Here is a 15,561-nt window from a genome sequence, read left to right on the forward strand (position 1 = left end):
AAAGCAGTGTTAGCGCTATGTTCACATTGTAATTTGCTTATTAAGACTGGCCTTTTGTCCAAACTTTACTTTTTAATATTGGATTTTCTTTTTAACTTTTAACACAGCTGTTGACTTTCTGTCTGAGTAGTTAGTCGTAGTTTTTTCGTGGAATTCATTTTGAATTCTAAAAACGAACTTGTTTGATTGTTACGGAATTGGCCAGAACAATTCAATTTCAGATTTCATGGAATTGCACGACTAATCCAATTCCTTTCCAAAATCCATCATTTCTTTGGAATTATCTTTTACTCTCCAAATCCATGTGGTAGACAAAAACATGACTTTTAAACAAGGAAATTTAAATTTAACCAAATGAAATGAAACGATGGTTACCAAACGGGCTGTTAGAGGATTCCCAGTGTTTGTTTCTCCCTTTGCTTCTCAACTTTTTTGTCACCCATAAAAGTAATCATCTTTGTCACGCTGTCTGATTTGATCACGTATTCTCCTGGGTAATGACTCGTACCTCCCTCGTTTTTATTCATATCGTGGAGGTAAATCCATGCACATGTCGATCTAAAAAAATCAATGAACCGTGTGAAGTTTCACCGAACGACTATTTAACCCCACGAGGCTTAGCTTTAGCAAAGGGATTGTCTACGCCTCAGTTGATTGAGACTTTCTTAGCAAAACCGATAGAAAAACGATTGTATTACACACACTTTTGATGTACAAACCAAATGCACTTTTGATGTACAAACCAGTACTGATCAAACAAGTTAACTAGGGCACAAGGTATTGTACCATCGCACGCTAACCTACAACGAAAACAGAAAAGGTAAGAAACCTACATATATCAAAGGGAAAAAAAACTTTGAACTAAAACTGTGTTCATATACAGAAATAAATACTCCCTCCGATCCATATTAGTTGTCAAAATATTACATATATCTAGACGTCTTTTGGACATAGATACATCCATATTTGAACAAATTTGAGACAATTAACATGGATCGGGAGAGTAAGTGTTTTTAGTAGCCACCCATAATAACAAACTGCGCCTAAATTGTAGACCTGTCTAATATTAAGCTGTATAAAAAACAAGATGAAATTGGTTCAGGTTAAAGAAAACGTCACGCCAGCGAGCAACCTTGGATTAAACAAGTTCACCAGGGAGTACTACTACTTAGCAATCTATTGTAGCATGCATTACACAGCGGTTTCAAGCCAGAGGTAAAATGTTGTGAACTGTGTAAGTTCACAAGATCATGTGGCAAAACACAAGGAACATTGCACACGGTTGAGAACATAGTAAAAGGCCCTGGGAAACAAAAGTTTTCATCGAAAGGGTGGAACATTCCAGGCACTTCCATTGCAGACACCCGGAATGGAGCAGCTCACTTCAAGAGCGCACGCATAGCCCTGAGGACCATCCTGTCTTCTTCGTCGAGCTCGTCCTCGTAGACACCGTTAAGGTAACGTGAAGGGTCACAGTAGTCGTCGTAGTCCTCAGAGTCCAGATCGTCGTAGTCAAAACCATACCCCATGTCATCAGAACTACCATCATCATCATCTTCACTCTGGGAGTCATTGCGTGTACGCCAGACAGGGCTCTGAACCTGAAAGTCGTAGTCAGCAGTCGAGTCATGGGGAAGCCTCAGTGTCTTGATGCTGGCACACTTTGCTCGCAGGGTTTCGTCCATGTGAACGTTGAAGCAGTGACGGATGTCAAGGGACTCCAGGTGCTGGCAGTTGTCCAAGATGGCGGTGAGTCCTTCATTGGTTAGCATGTTGGCGAAGAGCTGCAGAGAGCGTAGCTCATGCATAGTTGCGATCCCCAGGGCTTCCTCATCCGGGTTGAAGCCACTGAATCCATGGTCGTAGAACAGGTGCTTGCTCAGTCTGAAGCGCTTCAGTTGCGGGCACACTTTCCCAACGACCCCAAACACATTATCGCCACATACATTCAAACATAATGTAAGCTCCAGCTCCTCAAGCAGAGGAAACTTCTCTATCGCGTTTGCAAACCCTTCAGTCGAGACATCATAGCAAGAGATGAGGCGCAGACTCTTGAGAGATGGTGCCCTACAAAGATAGCACTTAGATTTCAATAACAAATAAATATGCCACGAAAAAGGAAACGGTAAGCACACTGTATAAAACCAGTAATTAGCATCTGTTCGTGTTTGATAGCCTCACTTAAATAACTCCAGTAGCAGAGTCCCATTACAGAAAATTATAAGTGAAATGAATGGAGGTAAATGATTCAGGGATGATTGCGCATAAATAACTACATAGACACTAGCAGTTTAGTACAAAACATTATTTTGTTAGTTTTGCCATGAGGAACATTTCAGATATCTTAACTGGCTGGGGCCTGCAAGTGCAACTTGCTGCGACTGAAAGTTGCAACAACTGAAAAAACACAATGAGCAATTGCAGAACTAATCTTGTAATCTGTTATGTGAATTCAGCTCAGTTCATTACATTTAGTTTAATAATTCGAATAAGTCAAAATTGTCTTTAACCCCATTGCTTCACCCTGGTAATGTTCCAAATGACTGTCAAGCTAATTCCCAAGTGCACTCTACCTTATATCAAACAAAGAAAACATTTTCCTTTGTCTTAATAAACTAACAAGTCAAGACCTCAGCTGAGTTCATTGCTGCATCTGTACATTCCTTTTCTTTTTTGGATGATGGATGAGCCCAAAGGAATAAGTTAGAGTGCATGTTGTAAGGTGCTGCATATTAATGTGTAAGACACCTCGTCAATAACTTGACAGTGGATAAATGCTAATTTATGGAAAATCCATTCCTATGAAACTGACGCGACATCAAGGATCATCTAATGGTACGACATTTTCAGTGATTCACAATATATGTTCAGTAGTGAGACTGAACTGACTCTATTTCCAAAGTGACGCCCAGCTAGAGAATCACATGAAAGTTCTTGGTGTTCTAGAATCACCCCTTGGCAACCATCATCTCCCTTGTATGTAAAGCATACCACTAAATCATAAACCGTTGCAGAAAATGAAAAGATAATGCTACTATAGACAAATGCATGCGATGCTAATTAGTGAGAATGTTTTCGCTTGTGAGCATTGGTTGTATGACAACATGGAGGAAATTAGGAGGGATCACTATTATTTCTTATTGGAATCTATATAAAAATTTAAGACCATTGCAATGATAGCAGTCGAACGGTAAAGCAGTCTAAATTGCAACACAGAGAAATGAGATGCTAGATCAAATCAGGAAGATAATTAAACAATATTTTTAGGAATAAACTACTATAGCGGTGTATCTTCGGCATGGACCGGCAAACTATCAATTCTAAGATTATGCTACAAATGTGTTTCTGTTACTTCATACAAAGTTGCTTGATAATTAGAGATTTAGAAGAACAAATTTCTACAAAATTGTCATGTAAGCACGAAATGGAACCCAAAGTTTCCCACAAATCTGCAGCACATGTACCCATATCAGACCAAATCAAACAGAATTACCCGTCGAATATCAAAATGAACGGGCATGGAGATTCTCACTGGTCGTCTAGGAAGTCGAGGAATTCGTCGTCGCCGGCGTACTCGCCCCAGAAGGCCTCGCAGCGCCCCTTGCTGCGGCGGACGGCGGCTTGCGCCATCCCGTGGAGGTTGAGCTGGTTGAAGAGATCGGCGTGGTTGCGCATGTCGATGCGGCGCCACAGCTCAGGCTCGTCGCGCGCCGCGTGGCGCCAGGAGCGGCACACCTGGCCGGGCCCCATCAGGATGTCGACGTGGTCGAGCTTGTCGAGGATGGCAAATATCGCGTCCAGTGGCAGATCTGCCCAGTTGCGACCCTTCTTGCGGCTGCGGCGACCGCCTCGGCAGCCGCGACGACGGCGAGAGGAGGCGGTGAGCGGCATTGCGGGATGGGATTGGGAAGGCTAGGGCTTGGTTTGGGCCTTGGGGAGGAAGGGTTTTGGCCAGAGCCTGGCTAATTTTTTTTAAATAATACGATTTTTTTAATCATTTTTAAAAATAATACGCGTTTTTAAAAAATTTAAAAAATAATACGGCCTCGGCCTGGGCGAGGCTGATTGGGCCCAGTCGGCCTCGGCTAGGCCGACTGCAGGCCGCCCGTCTCGCCCACGGGGCCCCCACGCGCCAGTCGGCCTGGCCCAGGCCGACTGGCCCAGTTGGTTTGGGCCAGGCCGACTGGATTCAATTCATTTTTTCCCGCCCGATTCGAAGTAATTCCATATTTTTCTTCGGATCCTTTTGATCTTTTGAACTAAAATACTCGACAATCTGGATAAAAGTAACACGCCGAATCCGATTGGAAGTAATTAGTGTTCGCCGCTAGTTCGTTGCATGATCAACGCATACACGGCCGAGGCCCATTTTTGTCTCGAATCCTTGCGGTTTTTTGAACTTAAAGACTTGACAACTTGGATAAAGAGTAACATATATCGAGAAATTGCTGGACAATTTCTGTGTCGATTCTTTGCGGGTTTTTTAAACTGAAAGACTTGATATTTGGATAAATTAACATACATCGATAATGTGTTGGTTACGGAACCAAGGCACGAGTAAATTAACATACATTGGTTACCGCAATTGGACATAATTAAAGATAACAAATACATAAAAACACAAGCACTACTGAGTCCACTTAGGCCATTTTCCGCTCGTATCGCCACGTTCTTCTGCAGCCTTTGCCACGGCGGCTCTTTCTCTTTGCCTCTCCCTTTCTGCCTCACGAGCATCCTTGCGCCTTCATTCCTCCTCTTGCATCTCAAGCGCTTTCTCCCTGTTTTTCCTTAGTGCTTCGTCAATCCAACGACGTTGTTCCTCCCTATGCTCTTTCATCTCTCTCTCTTGCTCCTCTTTCTCTTGGGCTGCAGCTTTTTCCGCACGCTCCTCCGCGTGGAAACACTGCCATGCATTTCGGGACCTTGTTTTGATCTCTTCCACCGCCCAATCCGGCATCTCTGTGTCAATCCAACGATACCACATGCATAGGGCGGAGGAGACTACAAAAAAGGCTACTGTTACAAATCTGATATGACACAAAAAACATGTTTTAGAACACCTAAATGTGCTTACCGGAGGCTTGTCGTACAGCGAAACCGGGACAGGTGGTTCATACTCATAGTTCACGCACATGAAAAACCTCATGCCCAGCTTATCTGAAAAATCTGTCACCTCCTTCACCTTGCATAAATTGCCGCACCAACACCTGAGATGTTCCACCCCCCGAGGCAACATCGCATCTTTCATCCTCCTCGACCTCTCGCCCTGGTCTGAGCAAGGCAAACTCATTTGGGGACACTGAAATATTGGAAAAAAGAGTAGTGGGAAGGATGCTTAGATGACTACCGGAGATGAGGTATTTATAGGCTCTCAAACTCATTCTCTCGCCACCGTTTCCCTCCTCTTTTTTGCGCCACCGTTTTCCGCCTCCTTTTTGCGCCACCGTTTTCCGCCTCCTTTTCACGCCACCGTTTCCCGCCTCGTTTTCCCGCCATCGTTTCCTGCCTCGTTTTTGCGCCACCGTTTACCGCCTCCTTTTCCTGCCTCCTTTTACCTCCACCGTTTCCCGTTTATTTTAAGTTGTCGGTTTTAATTTCAATCTTTCTATTGCATATGTATTTAAGTCTTGCCGTTATTTATATGCAAATGTAACTTGAATAAGAATGCGAAAATTAGTAACATGTCTCTTTCATAGGTAGAAATATGTCTCATACATAGGACCAACATCCAAATATCAGGCACGACGTCTGGGACGGCGTTCCGGGGGTGCCTGTGGCGTGGTCTAGCCATACCTATGAGGTGGCACTACGTTGCGCTGAGGAATCACGGACCTATCCTCACGATACTGTGTATCCTCCTGTGTGGGGTCTGGTGGCGGAGTACTGAACATCCAGCTGTGTTGGACAGAATAGTCCTCTCCTTGAGCGTGATCCTGCTCACTACCCCACGAGGGTTCGGACAACGATGACTGATACCCGTAGGCTCCTGCATGTGTGAAAGTACTTAGCATTACAATTGCGTAGCAGTCATGGTAACGAACACAATAGATAGAAATATACATACCCTGTGGCTGGGTCTGTGGACGAAACTCGAAGTTCATCCTGGGACTCTGCTGGTGCTGCCACGACGAACCTCCAGCCTCAAAATAAGGCTGCTGCTGGTGCCACGCCGAACCTCCAGCCTCAAAAGAGGGCTGCTGCTGGTGCCAATAGTCAAAAGAAGACTGCGACTGGTGCCACGACGAACCTCCGGCCTGCTCAGGAGGAGGTCGCCTGGGCGTCGACTGCTCTGGTAGACGTGGACGAGGGTGGTGTCAGGGGTGCGATGCTTCCTGCTGACGTGGCCGCTGCTGGTGCGTGGAGTGACGAGGGGGGCCGTACGGACGCCTGGTGGTGAACGACGTCGGAAGTGCGGGTGCACGTGATAGCCGCGTAAACAGAGCGTAGCTTCTCCTCCATTCGTCTAAGCCAGGACCGGTGCGGCTCCTGTGGTAGTAGAAGTGGACCGGTCGAAAGCGAACGTCCATACGCAGCGAACTCGACCTGTAAATCCTGTGTCAACTAAGCCTGCAATTGGCACGAAGAGTATTACATATATATGGCAAAGTACGTAACAAACACATGCATTATGTTAAGAGAAGATACTTACCGCGTGCTGTCTAGAGCCTGAAGTAGACTGGCTAGGGTACATATCTTGCAAACTCGGCTCGGCTATCTCCTGGGGGTGAGAGTGCTGAATGATGGTCAATCGGGTAGCTGTCATGTACCTCTGCAAATATCCGTTGAATAGATCGAGATCAAAGGCCGCCAATGGCCAAACCCGTGTCGTCGCAGTCTCCCACTCTGTGACGTACGACTGAACCCTCTGCAGCCACTGAGTCTGGGTCCTGGTACTTCCTTTCCTGGTAACCTGAGATCGCAATAGAAAGTTGAACAATAAATTCAGGACAATTCTGGACGACAATCATAAATTGGAGAACTGCAGATACCTGTGGACGACCTGTGGAAGTGGATCCTCCGTCGGTGGAGGAACGACCAATTGGCGTGCCCCAAACTGCCTCATGACCCTCTGCTGGGCCATCTCCTCCACGCAGACATCGAAGATGATCTTTGATTTTGTCATCCTGTAAGCGTAATCTCTCATGCAGACCGTGGACATCCCGCCAGGGTATCTATCCTCGATGGCGTCCTGTGTGTACGGCTCCCAGACAACCGCCTCAAAGTGCAACACGTCGAACTGCTCGTTGAATGATGGGTAGCAATTCCTGACCTGATCGTGTGCAAAGCGTCTCTGTAAAAAAAAAAATTTAGCTTCATTCATGGTTTATGTAAACTAATGTATGAATTTCACATTCGACATACCTTGCTACGTGTCCAAATTATCGCGAAAGTAGGCAGGTCGATGTGTTCTAAGTCAAACAACTCCTGCTCAGGGTTAGGGTGATCACCCGTAACGTCTGGTCGGCCGATAGAAAACCTCTCCCACGACCAGAGCTGCAACAATAAAGGACATCCAAGCAGGGCTGACTTGGGCGACGCAAACTGGCAAGCGTTGCACATACCTCGGTACGTAGCCGCTAAGACGGCCGAACCCCAACTCCTCTGTGTGATGTCGTCACCACAAGTTGCATTCGCGATCTCCACTGCAATAGGGATGTTGCGTGCGCTAATGGTGTTGACGTGGTTCTCGGTGAACATCACCTTCCCGAGAAGCCACATTATATATGCCTCAAGGCTCCGAGTGATCTGAGGCTCAGTCATTTGGGTCTCTGGATACCCAAACTTCTGAATCTGCATGCAACAAAAACCAAGTGTTAGTAAACCCATGCAAGTATATGAGTTAGATATATTAACTTAAAACACATCGATCTAACCTGGTAATTGAGCAACCAATCTAGCTTAGGTCCGTGAGCCTCCGAGGTGAGTGGCCCAACTCCGGCAAGAATACCTTGAAAACGTAGGACACAAATTAACACATAGTTCCACATATAGTACAAACAAATTAAAACACAGGGCACGAATTAACACATACCTTGAAAGCGTAGTGCCATACCCTCCTGCCAATCAGCTGGTGCCTGCAACGGTCCTATGGGATCACCCACCAATGGTAGTCCCAGCAGCATCGACACATCCTGGAGAGTAGGAGCCATCTCTCCCCAGCGAAAGTGAAACGTGTGTGTCTCGGGCCTCCATCTGTCCACTAAGCAGCTCAGCAGCGAGTGGTCAATTTGTACCCGTGTAGAGTTGAAGCCTCGTCGCTTGCCCTCTACCATTTCCGCACGAGTTGCCTCAACAAGTCATGCGAAAGGTAAAAGGCCAGCCCACTTCAAACTGCATAAATAAAGTGGACATGCAAGGGATGAATAAATAAAATGTAAATGCAAGGGATTATTGAATGAAATGTACATGCAAGGGGTGAATAAATAAAATGGACATGCAAGGGATGATTGAATAAATACCGCTGAATCCAGGCAGGGTGTATCATCAAATTTTCCTTAGGAGTGCGCGTGACAAGGGGCTCTACACTCTCAGGATGCGCCACCAATCGAGCAGCCCGATGCTTACTCTCAATCTCTAGAAATAGCAACGATACTCTCTCCATTTTGTGCCTGCAACATTTATAAACATAGTTAGACATACAAATTAAAGTTAAGCATAGTTAAACTGAGAGTACATATTAAAACATAGTTGAACAAAGCGTAAAAATTAACACACAGTTCCACACATAGTACAAATTAAAACATAGGGCACAAATTAACATTAGTTTCACGGAGTACAAAATAAAACTTAGTTCCACATAGAGTACAAATTAACACATAGTTTCACGGAGTACAAATTAACACATAGTTCCACATATTGTACAAATTAAAACATAGGGTACAAATTAACACATAGTTTCACATATGCATGATAAGCCTAGTTTCTTCCTCTCCCTCGTCGTCCACGTCTGCCTCTTCCACAGGCAGTAGCTCCACCAGTACCGAAAGTTGGACAATAAGTGTCCCTGTGGCCAAAATGGTTGCATAGAAAACATTGTCGTGACGGTCCTCCGGCTTCAGATTCATCCATATCATTTCGGATGCGCCTGGACGGGCGTCTGCCTGTGCCTGTCCACAGTAGCCCGGGGTCAGGGATGTACCGCCTTTCACCAGGGGTTACCTTGTTGAAATGGCCCATTGCACGAAACCCTAGCATCTCACCCGTCCATGTGCTAAGCACAGACTCTTTCAGGTAATAGGGAGACACAAATGAGATTGCGTCCATCCCTAGCTGCCGGCAAGCAGCAAGTACATGTGAGCAAGGAAGGCGAAACAACTTTGGTTTGTTGCAGGTGCACTCACACGTTGGCCACGCTTCATTTCCAATCTTCACCTCCTGTGTCCTCAATTCATTTCCAATGCCGAACTTGTCAGTTGGCAAGCGCACCTCAAACCTATGTTCTTGATTACCGATGGCGACGACAGTATGCGACCTAGCTTTTTCCATCTTCTCATCCATGTACTTCATAATCTTTTCACAATACGGTGTATTTGGGTTGTTCATGATATGCATTTCAGCTCTCTGGCGTCTTTCTCTGAAATACTTCACCGTGCCATGGAAAATACCCTCGACGATGGCTGTAAGTGGTAAAGCCCTATTTCCCCTCAGGACAAAGTTGTATGTCTCTGCCAGGTTAGTAGTCATGACGCCGTACCTAGCGCCATGTGTGTCGTGCAGCAAAGACCACCGCTCCAGAGGCTCGTGCTCTATCCACTGCTGGAAGTTTTTAATCTGCCTCCCAACCCTTCTCCTTGTGCCGGGTGGGTCAAACCCTGGCAAGTCACAAAGCCCAACAGGTTCTTCCTCAGATGGTCCTGTTCCAACTGCTGTCTGTGCAACCACTGCTGCTACATGTGCTGCTACCGCCGCGTTTCGTGCCGCTGTCCTCTCCCTAACATGTTTCTTCGTGAACTCATCAAGATAACCACGTATCCTAGTGTACTCCCATTGTTGGTTCTGTTTGCAGAGTTTCTTGAATAGATTCATAAGTGACTTGTTCCTGAACTGCGAGAAGAAGTTGGCCTCCAAATGCCGCATGCACCAACGACTCTGCATGTCCTGCCATGGAGTCTGTTCATCAGGCTCAGGGTTTGTCAGTGTCCTTATCGCACTGAGTATGCCTGCATGTATGTCATGAAGGATGCACACATTCAGCTTATCATGCACAATTGCTCTCTTGAGCTGCCTGAAAAACCATAACCAACTTTCAGTGTTCTCACCCTATACGAAAGCAAATGCGAGCGGAACGATTTGATTGTTGCCGTCTTGACCAATGGTGGTCAAGATCTGCCCCCTGTATTTGCCAGTCAGAAAAGTGCCATCTACGCATAACACCGGTCGACAATGATGGAAAGCTTGGACGCATACACCGAAAGTGAAGAACAGTCGTTGCAGCACCCTCACAGTTGGATACTCTGGGTGCACGAAGTGTTGGATGTCGAAATAGGTGCCTGGATTACGGGCTTGCAGTGTATGGAGGAGGCGGACAACAGAGTCGTACGAGTCGAAAAACGAATCAAATCTTTCCTCAAGAGCCTTCTGCTTAGCCCTCCAAGCCTTGCCATACGAAATGTTGTACTTAAACCTTACCCTGACCTTATGCATGATGGCCTTCACTTCCATTGCTTTGCTCTCCACTATCTCCGTGTAAAGCAACCGAGCAAGAAGTGTCGACGAGAGGTTACGATGGTCTTGAGGGATACTGGGAATGACACATGTGTGCAACACTAAGTCACTCACAACCCAATCTGTGTCATACTTAGGAACATAGCCATGCACCCTCCTGGGACAATCTATTTGTTCGCACTCCATTGTCAGATATTTTTGTGAAGAGACTGTTGTTTTGAAAACCCTTTGCGTGGACATTGCCCAAGCAACTATGGCATCCTGCAGATGTTTCTTGTTAGGAAATCTGGCACCCTTCGCAATGTTGTTCTGATGATATTGCCATGCAGAGTCATGCCCATCGTTCATGGTCATAGCTGAAGAGAAGTGTTGATTCCATGATGCAGGAATCGGCACCTCCTCTTCGTCCGACTCATGAGACTCATCATCATAAGAACTACGACCATCTGTATCTTCATCCTCCATCTCGTTCTGCAAGTGACCATCTTCTTCGTCCGCATCTGCCTCGCCAGTGTACTCATCCTCTCCTACTACCCCGGAGCTCTGGCCTGATTCATAACCACCACCTCCAGCATTCGACACAGAGTTTGCATTGGACAAGTCATAACTTGATTCACCCTCGCCTTCAGCTCGATTGGTCTCATGAGCGACAACCTGGATTAAGGCGACAGGTGTAGTTCCCCTTTTCTCGCAACTTTCTAACCAGCGCACCCACTTTGATGTCCGGTCTATCGGCCTCAAAACCCAGAAAATATTTGAACTTGACCTGGTCCACAATGCTTGCACATGGACGGTGTATGTTTCAGGATTGACCGCTAAACATCCTACCAACCATTCATGCAGCTGACTAAACGTCCATGTTTGAGGGGCCGTTAGATCCAACTCCACATACTTAAACTGACTCAGATCAGCTCCGTGCTCGGTTGTTAAGACAGTACCGGAACCGTAGTAAAAAACAAACTTCACTACACCGGACATCTCTGATGCCTAAAAAAATGTTTAGACGCCTCAATTAGTAAGCAGTACGGCATATAAAAAATATTAATACGCGTCAAATACTAAGCAGTACGGCATATTAAAAATATTAATACGCGTCAAATACTAACAAGTACAGCATATAAAAAATATTAATACGCGTCAAATACTAACCAGTACGGCATATTAAAAATATTAATACATGTCAAATACTACCAATACGGCATATTAAAAATATTAATACGCGTCAAATACTAACCAGTACGGCATATTAAAAATGTTTAGACGCGTCAAATACTAAGCAGTACGGCATATTAAAAATATTAATACGCGTCAAATACTAACCAGCACGGCATATTAAAAATATTAATACGCGTCAAATACTAACCAGTACGGCATATAATTTTTTTTAATTCGCGTCAAATACTAACCAGTACGGCATATAAAAAATATTATGACGCGTCAAATATTTAGCAATACGGTATATTAAAAATGTTTAGACGCGTCAAATACTAAGCAGTACGACATATTAAAAATATTAGTACGCGTTAAATAATCACAAGTACGGCATATTAAAAATGTTTAGACGCGTCAAATACTAAGCAGTACGGCATATTAAAAATATTAATACGCGTCAAATACTAAGCAGTACGTCATCAAAAAAAAAATCTATACTATCAAACATATTACTCCCGGTCATAATATTTAGATGCATCAAATACTAAGCAGTACGACATTAACAGTTGTCCAAAATAATAAGCACTACCAAACGCTAAAACATACTTCTATATATACGTACACACATATCCTCGTAAACATATACATTATAGGATAAATACGTGAGAGATTAAGATTTACCCTTGAAACGTGACCTCGAGCAGCCTCACGGTCACCGGATGAGCACCACCACCACCTCCAAACTCCTCCAAACCACCACCATTGCCCAAACTTAGGAACACGAAATTAGCTCAAAATGTTCAACAAAAAGAGTAGATCAAGGTGTCATTGGGTGCTAAATAGCAAGGGGATGCAATTTTGTGGGTTAAACGGGAACAAATCTCACTAATTTTGGCTAGAAATTGGGGGTATTTTTGAGGAGGAAGAAGAGAACAACAAGAACAGAAGGGAAGGGCGAGCGGGGCGCTGGGCTGCTCGGGCTCGGCCTGGGGAGGAAGAAGGGAAGGAATAAAGGGAAAAAGAGAAAAGCCGCGGGCCCCGCGCGGTCGCCTCCAGTCGGCCCAGGCGAAACCGACAGCCCAGTCGGCCTGGCCCAAGACGACTGGGCGCCAGTCGGGCGGCCCGGGCGCAAGCGGCCTGCAGTCGGCCTGGCCGAGGCCGACTGGGCCTAATCGGCTTGGGCCAGGCCGACTGGGCCCAGTCGGCCTCGGCCTGCCCGAGGCCGTATTATTTTTTAAATTTTTTAAAAACGCGTATTATTTTTGAAAATGATTAAAAAAGTGTATTATTTAAAAAAAATCAGGAAGATAATTAAACAATATTTTTAGGAATAAACTATTATAGCGGTGTATCTTCGGCATGGACCGGCAAACTATCAATTCTAAGATTATGCTACAAATGTGTTTCTGTTACTTCATACAAAGTTGCTTGATAATTAGAGATTTAGAAGAACAAATTTCTACAAAATTGTCATGTAAGCACGAAATGGGACCCAAAGTTTCCCACAAATCTGCAGCACAAGTACCCATATCAGACCAAATCAAACAGAAATACCCGTCGAATATCAAAATGAACGGGCATGGAGATTCTCACTGGTCGTCTAGGAAGTTGAGGAATTCGTCGTCGCCGGCATACTCGCCCCAGAAGGCCTCGCAGCGCCCCTTGCTGCGGCGGACGGCGGCCTGCGCCATCCCGTGGAGGTTGAGCTGGTTGAAGAGATCGGCGTGGTCGCGCATGTCGATGCGGCGCCACAGCTCAGGCTCGTCGCGCGCCGCGCGGCGCCAAGAGCGGCACACCTGGCCAGGCCCCATCAGGATGTCGACGTGGTCGAGCTTGTCGAGGATGGCAAATATCGCGTCCAGCGGCAGATCTGCCCAGTTGCGACCCTTCTTGCGGCTGCGGCGACCGCCTCGGCGGCCGCGACGACGGCGAGAGGAGGCGGTGAGCGGCATTGCGGGATGGGATTGGGAAGGCTAGGGCTTGGTTTGGGCCTTGGGGAGGAAGGGTTTTGGCCAGAGCCTGTGTCTGATCGGGGAACAACGATGAAGTAACTGTCCTCGTGGTCGTTGGCTCGACTCACTTCACTATTGATATGGCGCGAAAAATTCTATTTTTAGATTTGTAGAATTGATGTTGTATTATGTGCATATTTGTAGTCAAAATTGATGTTACGAACACATAATAATAAAATGATCAAATTCAAAAGAAAAATATGATGATAATAAAATGATGAAATGCAAAAAAAAATATGAATATTGTAGAACCATGGTGATTGTGAAATTTTTAGGTGAAAAATCTTAGGTGATAAAAATTGAATTGTATAAGATGTCACAAAAATGAATTGCTTGTCAGGTTGCATGACGTGCATGACGTGAATGGTAATGTGGGTGAAAAATCTTGGGTGATAAAAAATTGAATTGTATAAGGTGACATCAAAATGAGTTGCTTGTTGGGTTGCATGATGAGCATGATATGTGTGGTCATGTGGATATCTTGCATTGGTAATTTGCAAACACTAAATGCACCTTAGTAGGGATGTGGATGCATGGTGAGATGGATGATGGTGTGGACACCTTGCATGTCAAGCTTGCAAACATTTAATAAAAATAGTGGGAATCAAATTTATAGATTATATAGATACGTTCATATTTAAACAAAATTGAGTCACTTAATATGAGACGGAGTGTGAAAGGGCATTTCTCTCCTAAGTGTTTTTGGTGGTGATGACAACGTGTTTTGTTATCTAATCTTGTGCTAAGCATTTCAGCGTTTTATAAAGAACTCGACACAAGATGATTTGTGTACCCTCAAAAAGGAAAGAAGCGTAGTGGTGTTTAACGGCTTTTTCGGTTGATTTGAGTCGTAAGACATCCGTACTATTAAGAGGGGATCCACAAGGAAAGATAACGGGTGAATCAATTTCCCGTACACATCTACACCAAAATGCACCCACTAAAAAGCCTACCCAAAAAGGTGTGAGAAGAAAACATTTTTCAGAGTGTGTTTCTGGCATCTCTAGTTTCCAGGCGGCGGAAGTTCTGGGTGAACTTCCGCTCGAACCTGCGGGTGCTCTCTGTTAGTTTTGGGGGAATATGCGAAACTTTCGGTGAATATTCGGAACTTCCGGTAAGCCGGAACTTACCGGAAGTTCCGGCTATTCAGCAGAAGATCCGGCCTATCCCGACCAGTGCCTAACGGCTCGATTTTTGGGAACCCACTTATATACCCCTTCGTCCCCAACGAGCCAAATGATCGAGCAAGCAGCCAAGAACACCACCTCTCACCTCAAGAACACCTCAAGCTTAAATCTCCACTCCCTCCCTGGCCACTCATAACTCTTGATTCTTTGAGAATTGGAGGAGAAGATCTTGATATAGGGTTTCACCAAGTCAAAAAGTTGATTCCCCTTGTTTTCTTTGTGGATTTCGTTTCTCTTGGGTTGTTGGGAACCCTAGACGGAAGCGGTCACCTCGAGCTCTCCCTTGATGATTGAGGAGCTCAGGGCTTGGATTGAGAGCCTCCGATTGAGTTGTCGAGTTTGCCCCGGTCAAGTTTGTAAGGGTTCGGCGTTCGCCCTCAAGGAAGCCATTAGTGGAACTCACCTCACCTTTGTGGTGTTGTGAGAGCTCATCCCACCTGTGTGGTGAGTTGGAGAATATAGTGAGCCTTCGTGGCGTCTCTACCTTTGTGATAGAGCACTCATCCAAACGGAGACGTACACCGATCCCAATAGGTGGAACTCCG

The 15,561-nt window shown here is 45.4% G+C and overlaps 2 protein-coding genes across 2 annotated transcripts; both read right to left on the minus strand.

The window, feature by feature from the left end:
* Positions 1–1,210: 1,210 nt before the first annotated feature.
* Positions 1,211–3,891, minus strand: LOC112271644 (putative F-box/LRR-repeat protein 23). The gene is made up of 2 exons (XM_024461370.1): positions 3,533–3,891; positions 1,211–2,067 (listed from the first exon to the last, which is right to left on the minus strand). The coding sequence occupies exons 1-2, from the start codon at positions 3,889–3,891 to the stop codon at positions 1,380–1,382; spliced, it is 1,047 nt and encodes a 348-aa protein (XP_024317138.1). The 3' UTR covers positions 1,211–1,379.
* A 9,515-nt stretch (positions 3,892–13,406) lies between these two features.
* On the minus strand, positions 13,407–13,769 carry LOC104584045 (F-box protein SKIP19). The gene has a single exon (XM_010238153.1). The coding sequence runs from the start codon at positions 13,767–13,769 to the stop codon at positions 13,407–13,409; it is 363 nt and encodes a 120-aa protein (XP_010236455.1).
* Between the last annotated feature and the right edge of the window lie 1,792 nt (positions 13,770–15,561).

This window comes from Brachypodium distachyon, chromosome 3 (genome assembly GCF_000005505.3).
Source record: "Brachypodium distachyon strain Bd21 chromosome 3, Brachypodium_distachyon_v3.0, whole genome shotgun sequence".
Lineage (NCBI taxonomy): Eukaryota > Viridiplantae > Streptophyta > Magnoliopsida > Poales > Poaceae > Brachypodium > Brachypodium distachyon.